The sequence below is a fragment of the Procambarus clarkii genome, chromosome 1 (assembly GCF_040958095.1).
Source record: "Procambarus clarkii isolate CNS0578487 chromosome 1, FALCON_Pclarkii_2.0, whole genome shotgun sequence".
Lineage (NCBI taxonomy): Eukaryota > Metazoa > Arthropoda > Malacostraca > Decapoda > Cambaridae > Procambarus > Procambarus clarkii.
Window position 1 is genome coordinate 19,382,926 of NC_091150.1, and position 10,293 is coordinate 19,393,218.

Genomic DNA, 10,293 nt, shown 5'->3' on the forward strand with positions numbered 1-10,293 from the left:
GAAAGAAAGGGCCAATGTACCCAAGGGGACCCGGAACTGAACCTGGGAAGGAGCTAATGCCATATCAAACTTGTACAGGGAGGGGGATAAGAAAATCCCCCCCCCCTGCAACAACACACCCCGCTCAGAGGGTACCAAAACCCAAGCAGGATCAAATGAATCCCAAGCCCCCACAAGTGAGCCCCTCCCTTACCCTCCACACCAGGACCAGGGGCAGAGCCATCTTCCAAACCCTCCGCCTCAAAAGAAAAGGCAAAGTCCACCGGAAAAGCTGAAATGAAGGGGTGGGACCCACTGGTCACACCCAGAAGCACCTGCTGGGGGAACAGGCTCGAATGCCTCCATTGTTACACAGTTAGAGGCATCCTCCAAAACTACCCGAGTCTCACCACCAACTAAACCCTGCCCTGACTCCGAAACCCTCAGACGCTTCGGAGCCGGGTGCAGAAGGGAAGTAAGAGGACGAACAACAGCAGGGAAAGGACACGGGGAGGGTGCGGACGAAACCAAAGTCAAGGCGACTAATGCCCCCAAGTCCGGGTCCCTATAACCTAAACGGGGCAATGTTGAGGTATCCGGTTGAGCAACCAACAGTGTGCTGCAGCAACTTAAAAAGTGCATGCAACGCCAAAGCTGCCCGAATATCAAGATCAGTGGATTGGGTGAATTGGAATACAAACAAGGAACACCACTCGCAAGACTCCGGGTTAAAGGTGTTACCAAACCAACAGGTTTGTCTACCCAGAGACAAACAGTGGTGCATGAAACACCCCAGCCGACTCCAAGGGCAGACAATCACCTAGCATCAAAAGACCCCATGGAGGTAGGCCCCAATCGACTTGTGTAAGGTAACCCCAAGCCACAAGGGCAGTACTTACAGGGCACCTAGGGAAGGTAACCTTAGGCGCATGCAGCCCAAGTACTTGTGAAATTACTCCTGGCTCGCACACCCTCACAGGATAGGACCACACCACAAGGCACAGCACTGTAAATTGTCTGGAACCAGAGTCGCACGACCGCCAGGTCTTGCATTAGCCTCAGAAGTTGGGGTGGATAGCCGGAGTGGGGAGTCTGGGGCTCCCCCTACCCCCCTCCCAGGAAAGGGGAGCTGCGCAGACATGTGATAGTTGTGATGTCATGCTCGTTTGCTCTTTTTAGTTTGTTTGGGGAGTTCTGCCCAACAGTTTGACTTTCAGTAGCAATTTTTTAACCAGATAGGGTATGTTTTGGGGGGTGCCTATCTTTCTGGGTGCCCCAGAAATGGCAGACATAGAATGCTTCCAACCACACGGGGAGGGGTTTCTATAGACCATTGCTCCTCGTGCCTCTCTGAGGGGAACAGGTTCTGGCTCGTAGTTCCCGGTAGGCAAGAACTCCATGCACTATGACTGATGCCAGAAAGCTAATACAGTGGTACCTCGAGTTACGAACGTCCCTGTTTTACAAACTTTTTGGGTTACGGGCCCGATTTGTTCAGAAAACTTGAATTCGGATACAAACTTTACATCGGGATACGAGTTTGTCGATACGCATACAACCGACCTAGTGCATGGTGGCACGGTAATCGCGCCTCAGTTTACCAGTGCCTCGTGCCCAGTGACTGTCCCGCCTGAATTCTTCACAAGAATTTACAGTTTTTTGTCGGATTTTTGGCCATTTGAGCATAAAAAGTTGTTATTGTATATCTCGCCATGGGTCCCAAGAAAGCCAGTGGTAAGGTTCAAGCAAGGTATCACATGTGAGAATGACCATAGAGAAAAAACAAGAGATCATTTGTAAGCATGAAAATGGTACTTGTGTTGTTGAACTAGCTAGGCAGTACAACAGATCTTCAGGGGAGGAAGAGCAGGCAGTAGAGAATGTCCCTTCCTCATTAATTAAGAAAATGTGTGCAGTATGGGAAGGACTGCAAAGTTTTTCTAAAAAGAATCACCCAGATAAAGTTGTAGTAGGCCGTTGCATTAATCTTTTTAATGACAATGTGATGCCTCACTATAGACAAGTGTTGCAAAGAAGGGAAAAACAATCTTCAATGGAATGTTTCCTTGTGAGAAAAGTGACAAAATCAAGCAGTGAGCCACAAGCAGGTCCTAGTGGTATGCAGGCTAAACGTACCAGTGTGTGCACTCCAGAGAAATCTTCACTGCCTGATGTTATAATGGAAGGGGACTCCCTTTCCAAACATTAACACCTCTCCTCCTTCCCCCTCCTCCTCACCATCTTCCATATGCCAACAGGAGTCATCAGCAAGGGTAAGTAATAACTTGAACATACTGGTACTTTTGTAGTGATGATTTGGGTGAATTAGGTATAAAAATTACTTTGAAGTGACTATTTGGGATTCAGGAACGGATTAATTCATTTTCCATTATTTCTTATGGGGAAATTTGCTTCGGTTTACGAATTTTTGGGTTACGAACTGTAAACCGAGGTACCCCTGTCACATCCAGGGTATCCAGACACATCAGCCTGGATATCTCCGGGGAGCCGGAGCTCCCTGGAGATATTTGGGCTCCCCCCAGAAAAAGTGTTTTCTTGGTTGGTGCTGTAATTGGCAAACAAGATTTCTTGGCCGGCGCAGCACAGTGATAAATGTGATGCATCAATAAGAAAATCAGTAGAAGTCATGACGAGGATTTGAAGCTATACACTGGGTACTCCCAGGCACACTCGAGACCACTACACCACGACATAGTTAAAAGCACTGCAACCTGGGATTTGACTGCATCCTCTAGAGTTCCTGAGGCTTCCACTGAAGCCAAATCAGGGTTTCACACAATGGGGGGGGGGGGAAGGGACAGGAGTAGGGTGAACGAGCAGGAGCAAGTTCCTAATCTTTGCGACTGTTTGTTGATATTGTTGTGAGAGTTCTTTTGGTGGTTCTGGAGGTTATGGTCTTTTCTAAAGCCAGTTGTGGACTGTTTTGTTTTGTTGATTTTCCTGGTGACTTTTCTGGTAGTGAGATAATAAATGGCACCGATTCCTGTGCCTCTGTGATGGGACCAGGTTCTGGTTATGTCATTGGTAGGCCACATACAAGTCCCTGGCTGATGCCACCTAGTAGCTGGCACACTATCAGTCATAGTAGCTTCAGAGAGCCACATGGGGCTTCCCCCAGAGAAGTCCAAGTATGTGCAGAAGCTCATGCATGTTGTAGCTATGTAATCAAGAGAGGAAACTTCCATGACAAAATTAGGAATCCTACATATAAGCAGACAAAATAAAATCTTTAAACACTCACCTGAACATTCTTATACACTGAAGCAACATTACCATTAAAACATGCAGGTCATGAATAATGTGTAAATAATACATTAATAACTTGATGCAGAAATTCTGTATGGCATTAGGCATAATACTAAATTAAGAGGATAAGACTTACCAATACAATTCTGGTTTTCATGGCAGGGACCTTGACAATACTCAGTTAGTGTCTCTAAAGTCTGATTGATAAGGGAGACATTGTGTTCATTGATGTAGAGGCCAAGCAGCCCCAACCCACCAGTTGTAGACCCACATATACAGTCCAGAAACATAAGAGTTTTGCTAATCAGATTGTAATTTGTCTTGCTTTTCTGATTTCTTAAGAAATTCTGAAAAAGAAGAGTGTGTATTAGACACCTACAACATTTGTAATAGTTTAATTGTAATTACAGGAACAGAACTACTCTCATGATGACCCATCTTCTTTATAACATTTATCACATTTTGACAATTTCTAAGCTTCAACAACTATTAGTGAAGAAATACCATCATAATTTGAACATTGTTATAAGTATTTTACACCTTGGCCTCATGATTTACTTATTCAAATTATAAAGAAGAACGTTCCCCAGTATATTCCCATATCCATTTATAATGTTTGTGTGGTTATAATATTCCATCTTTCTGAGATATTCTACTCAGTCACTCACTAAGGTAAGATCATATTCACCTCTGGGCAGGATCAGGAACAGTCAGGCAAGTTGAGGAACCTGTCAAACTATTATTGTCAAATTCCATGTCTGATGCATGACACTGTAGAATACTGAGAACAACCCATAATGTACACAAAAAAACAGCGTTGAATGTAATGAAATGCTATTTTCTGAGCGAGTCCTGGAGGCTCCCTGGAGATATACCGGGCGGATGTGTATATATTAGACGGTTGCAACAGTCAATCGATGGAGTTCTAAGCCTACCAGGGACCAGAGACAGAACCTGGCCCCCTCAAGAGGCGCACGAGGAGTAATGGTCTATAGACCACCCCCCATGTAATTGGAAGCAGTCTGTCTGCCATCTACCAGGTCAGACACCCAGAAAGGTGGCAATTCCCCAAAATAACTACAGCTGGTTAAAAATTGCAAATCAAAAACCGAACTAGCATACAGAACTCCTCAATCGAAAACAAGTAAACAAGCATGACGTCACCACAGCCGCCGCGCCGCTGTCTGTACAACTTCCCCTCCTGAGAAGGGGAAATGGGGGATTCCAGACCTCACGCACCAGCTACCCAAAGTTCAGAGGCTGAATATTAAAAACACAAAAAAAATGCTGACCAGAGTGAGGGAGGGATGCCGGGGAGCCTCTGGGTCTCACCCATTACATTCAACGCTGGTTTTCTATGGAGACCCCCTTCGGCTCGCTGGAGCTACCTAACCAAAGATTAAGGAAAAGAGGGACTTTACCTGGGAGGCGGCCGCCACTCGCTCCTCAACTCGAAGTCGAGAGAACTGGCTGCAACCTGTGACCCAAGGCTACACACTCCCAAGACGGGTCAGGAACATGAACAAGGTACCGTGTGGCCAGGACCCTCTTCGACCTCCAAAAGCCCCATGGCCGAAGTCTGCCCAGGATAAATTACCAAAAACAGCAGCCAAACCCACGAGGTACCATGTGGCCAGGACCCTCTTCGACCTCCAAAAGCCCCATGGCCGAAGTCTGCCCAGGATAAATTACCAAAAACAGCAGCCAAACCCACGAGGTACCATGTGGCCAGGACCCTCTTCGACCTCCAAAAGCCCCATGGCCGAAGTCTGCCCAGGATAAATTACCAAAAACAGCAGCCAAACCCACGAGGTACCATGTGGCCAGGACCCTCTTCGACCTCCAAAAGCCCCATGGCCGAAGTCTGCCCAGGATAAATTACCAAAAACAGCAGCCAAACCCACGAACTTACGAATGTCTTGGGCACAGTGATAGACTGCAGGCTGGCTAGACCGAGTAATCCTGTGGACAACCTGGGAGACCTGCACCCTGGAACGGGGAAAAAAGGAAACCGGGTCAATCCAAAGCACGTTCCCTGCCACGGAAACCGTGGCGCACAAGTAACAGTGAAGAGCCGCAACTGGAAACAAAATGTGATGCACCACCGGCCGAACCAACCAAGCATCAATAACCATTTAGGACTCCTCCAGAAAGCAGCAGTCTCATTCTTCACCAGAAAAGAAGGAGATGGCTGCAAATGAACCAACCAACCACCAGGACCGTAAGAACAGAAACCCCTGTGCCGGTGGTGAGCATGAAGCATTCCGACCCGAGCCCCAGAGGAATATGCCAACAAGAAAAGAGCCTTAGAAAAACAGTTCTGAACCAAAGGGGCCACTACAAACCGAGGAGAAGAGCGAAAGAGAGCACCCGGTCTAAAGACCAAGATGGTTCAGGCAGCGCATGAGCAGGCTGGGGGTGAAACAATGCCTGAGAAAGCTTGCGGAATGGAGCAGAAGTGACATCCACCCCGAACACATGCAGAAGCAGCTCCACCAGAGCCACATGCCATGAAGCGACAATATTTGGCATAAGATGAGGGTCCTGAAACAACTAAGAGAAAAAGGACAAAACAACCCAATCAGAAATTGAAGACAACCTTCAAAGAGACAAGAAGTGGTGAAAGGACCACCAGGAAATTTCATACTGCCGCCGAGATGAAACTCGCAGGTGGGACACCATCAACAAAGCCATCTGATCACCATACAAGTGGTGATAAACCCGCATCAAAAAGTTCAGATGCGAAGAGCGGAGTAGAAGATCGAACTAGCCACGTACCAGACTGGACTAATCTGCTGAAAGAGGCGGAACTGCAGGATGACCCTTGGGTTCGGACACTGAGTAAGCAGCGCCTGAAACCAGGACTGGGCCAGACACCAAGGGGCCAACAGGACTACCCTTCCTTGTTAAGTCTCCAAGCGAGCCAGGACTTGGAGCAACAACCAAACTGGTAGGAAGAGGTACAGATAACACCGCCTCAACCAGTCCAGTCGAAAGGCATCGACCGAGGGCGTCAGGGAAAGGAGCCACAAATACCAGAAAACTGCTCGGCCAAGCTGATGCAAAGAGGGCCAAGTCCGGGTGCCCAAACATCTGGCAGAGCCAATGGAACGAGTCGGCATCGACCGACTGTTCCGTGGGAAGGGGAATGAAATGGAACAAGCTGTCTGCCAGTACATTTGACACTCCCTTGATATGAACCGCAAGGAGAGTCAAACCTCGAGAACTCAGCAGAAGAGTCACCCAAAGCAACCAGCCCCAAAGAGCCAAGGACTGCATTGAACCAGGGAGAGCAGGTCGGCCGAGCGGACAGCACACTGGACTTGTGATCCTGTGGTCCTGGGTTCGATCCTAGGCGCTGGCGAGAAACAATGGGCAGAGTTTCTTTCACCCTATGCCCCTGTTACCTAGCAGTAAAATAGCTACCTGGGTGTTAGTCAGTTGTCACGGGCTGCTTCCTGGGTGTGGAGGCCTGGTCGAGGACTGGGCCGCGGGGACACTAAAAGCCCCGAAATCATCTCAATATAACCTCAAGAAGATAACCCTCACAGTTCAGACAATGAACCACAGGGGAGCAGTTTGAGTGGAGCCAGATCGTTGATCCTTCAACTTCTTGAACCCTCTGAAACGAATGCCACACCGCCGTGAACTCCCGCACCGTGCTGTGAGCCCGACAGAAGGACGGACCCCACCGACCCTGGCAGCCCTGGTGAGCACTGCCGACAAAGCCCCAGCCTAGAGACGAGGCATCTGTGAACACATTGAGCGAGGGCTCGGGTAGGCGCACTGGCACAGAACAAAAAAAAAAAAAAAAAAAGAGGAAGCCGGCAACACCACAGCCTACGAAAGGCCCCTGGGGTCCAAACCCAGCAATCGCGAGAGAGGCGGAAGGGATGTCCCCGAAGGAACCCGAACAGCCACCGAAGCCAGATCTGACCTAATGGGTAGCCCAGCAGGGTGATGTACAGACTCCCACACAGCTGCTAGAACAACCAATATGTGACCTGGGTGCCCTCCGAAAACAGCTGAAGGCGGGACCACAGCCGCAGCAACGCCGTGGAAGGGAGACACAAGGAAGAGGTCCGTGAGTCCCCACACAAGACCCAGCCAAGTCCGAACCTGAGAGGTAAGCAAATAGGACTTCCACCAGTTCACCAAGAACCCAAACTCGGTGAGCTGGGAAAGAACCAAAACCTCTCCCCACTGCCCCGTCAATGGAGCGAACCGCGAAAGAGCCGACGACCCTTATGAGAGCCCGACCGATGCTCAGAGATCACTGCGCCAACCAGATGCCAACGGCTCCGCAGGAGGGGCCGGCCCCGCATCTGGCACAACTGGCTTACGATGACTGAAGGAACCCTAAGCCTTGGGTTCCTTCTTATTGTTAATCCTTCTGGATATGAATACCATTATCTTATTTGCCTAATTTTGAACATGTCAACATTGATTTTTTTTTTTTTTGGCTTAAAACTATCTACTACCTACCTACTAATTTTATGACTCCTAGATCTTTCTAGCATTCAAAGTTTGCAATTTCAACATTGTCTAGCTGATGTCTAGTAACTATTATCATTACCTAGGCTCAGAACCTAACATTTGTCAGCATTAAAGTGCATTTGCCAATCTTTTGTGCATTTTTTAATCTTTTCAACTTCAAAGTATAATGTAGAGATTTACATAATCCCTCATTTACCAACCTGGAGAAACAAGTTATGATTTTCACAGAGCAGCTGCAGGAAACGCAATACTGGTTCCATCACAGCAATCTTAGGAGATAGTTTGGGATTTTCTGTGGGAGATTCCTTGTTGCCTCGACCTCCAAAGTTTTCACCTACTTCTTCCAAGGTGTTAAGGCCTAGACAGGAACTGGTGTCATCTCCTGTGCAATGGTTAATAATTAATTAAAAACTCCAACACTTAGTACCAATTATTACGAAAAGACATGTATGTATTACAAAAGAATGTAATGAATTAATGAGAAGACTTTTTCTGTTTGCACGTTGGTGGCTCCCTGCAGCTAGCTCACTCAAACAGCCCCACACACACATTAGTCACACAGCCTTACGAGTCCTTAATGGCCTACCAAAGACCAGAGCCAGAACTTGCATCCCCCCCCCCCCTCACAGTGGACTAGAGAGCAGGGGATTGTTATTATCACCCTCAAGATCAAGCAGCATCCAGAAAATAAGCAAAAGCAAAAGAAATAACTGCAAGGTTCATAGAAGGAAAAGAAATGAAGCAGTAAACAACTGCAAACGATCCACCCAGCTGTTAGGTCAACCTTCCAAATTCCAGCTAGCCTCTGCCAGGCAGCACCACCCGAAGCTCTGGCTCCCCATACCATTATAGCTCAGTCTGGAACTGAAAACCACACACACCGAAGCACCTAAAAGGGTGAAAAGGGTAAATTACAAGGGGACTCACTGAGGCCCAACCAGAAAGAGGTGTTTCATTATGTTCATCATTTACTTCCTAGAGGGGCCAAAGGGTGGCTCCCTGACGATAACTAACCACAGAGCTGAAGAAAAAACCCAGTATTGAATGCCACTTTCTGGGCGAGTCCTGTGGCTCCCTAATGCTATTTTGCCGAGATGGCTCCCAACTACAGTACTAGGTCACATCAGCAGTGCATTTCAGTTTGGCCAATTGGGGACCACTGCCAGAATCTGGCCATTACATCCTATTTACTGGCAATCAGGAATAAAGAGATGCAAGCACTTCTCTGATGCTCAAAGAAATCAAGTAGTAATAAGGAGAGTCCACGAAGTGCAAATGCTGCTGGTGCCACCTGGAGGGCACTGAGTGTGTGAAGCTGAAACACATAATGAGTTAGTATGTTATTATGCTGTATTTTTGTTATTAGGTATTTAAATACATTGCCCCAATGGCAATAGTTCTTATGTCCCTTTGAACAAAAAGCTGACAACCCCCTTTTTTGTGATTTTTTTTATTTATTTATTTATTCTTGTTTTTTCTCTCCTTTGTTTCTATGCAGATTTTGTTGTAACTTCTATGTCCTGTAAAATACATATCCAGCACCAAGTGTGTGAAGCTGGAACAATATTGGTCAACATGTTAATCAGCCGCAGGTGGCACAAGTTGTGAGTTTGATTTTTTTGGCCGATTTATTTACAGATTTCAAACTCTATTCTCTTTGTCTCTTTAGGTTGTATTGATGAATGAGGACCAGATGAGAGTCTTATCACTTATATATGCACAATAAAGTTACTGCAATATACAGTGGTACCTCAGAATATGAGTGTCCCTGTATACGAGTTTTTCAGAATATGAGCAGGATTTGCTTGGAATATTTGCCTCGGAAGGCAAGGGTGTTGATACGCGTACAAGCCGACCTAGCGCGTGGTGGCATGGCGATCACCCCTCAGTTTACCAGTGCCTTGCGCCCAGTGACTATCCCGCCTGAATTCTTCACCAGGATTTTCAGAGTTTTGTTGGATTTTTGGCCAATTTGACCATAAAAGTTGTTATTATATATCTCACCATGGGGTCCCAAGAAAGTCAGTGGTAAGGTTCAAGGCAAGAAAGCGCATGTGAGGATGACAATAGAGTAAAAACAAGAGATCATTCAGAAGCATGAAAATGGTACGCGTGTTGTTGAACTTTGTAGGCAGTACAACAAAGCCACGTCAACGATATGCACTATACTTAGCAAGAAAAAGGACATTATGAGTGCTAAAGTGGCAAAAGGCATAAGAACAATCTCGAAACAAAGACCACAAATACTTGAGGAAGTGGAAAAGTTGTTATAAATTGGATATACAACAAGGAGTTAGTGAGTGATAGTGTTTCAGAGGCCATCATTTGTGTGAAAGCCAGGGTGTTGCACGAAGACCTTGTAAAAAAAAACCTGGAACAAGTGCAGATACGATAGACTTTAAGGCAAGCAGGGGATGGTTTGAAAAATTTAGAAAAATTTAGAAAAAGGATGTGATGCCTCACTAGAGAGACATCTTGCGAAGAAGGTAAAAACAATCTTCCATGGACAGATTTGTTGTGAGAAAATCGAGCAGTGAGCCACAACCAGGA

General features: G+C 46.8%; 1 protein-coding gene across 2 annotated transcripts in view; it reads right to left on the reverse strand.

Moving 5' to 3' along the window:
* The window catches only part of LOC138366261 (inositol 1,4,5-trisphosphate receptor-like), an 87,162-nt gene extending 79,023 nt beyond the window's left edge, over positions 1-8,139 (reverse strand). The window contains exons 1-2 of one of the 2 annotated variants that reach the window (XM_069327952.1): positions 7,944-8,139; positions 3,383-3,593 (exon numbers count right to left, since the gene is read on the reverse strand). In XM_069327952.1, coding sequence (XP_069184053.1) covers positions 3,383-3,593; positions 7,944-8,003 — 271 coding nt within the window. In that variant the 5' untranslated portion in view covers positions 8,004-8,139. The remainder of the gene's footprint in view (positions 1-3,382; positions 3,594-7,943) is intronic. The other variant, XM_069327504.1, reaches the window with a different exon arrangement.
* Positions 8,140-10,293: the final 2,154 nt, after the last annotated feature.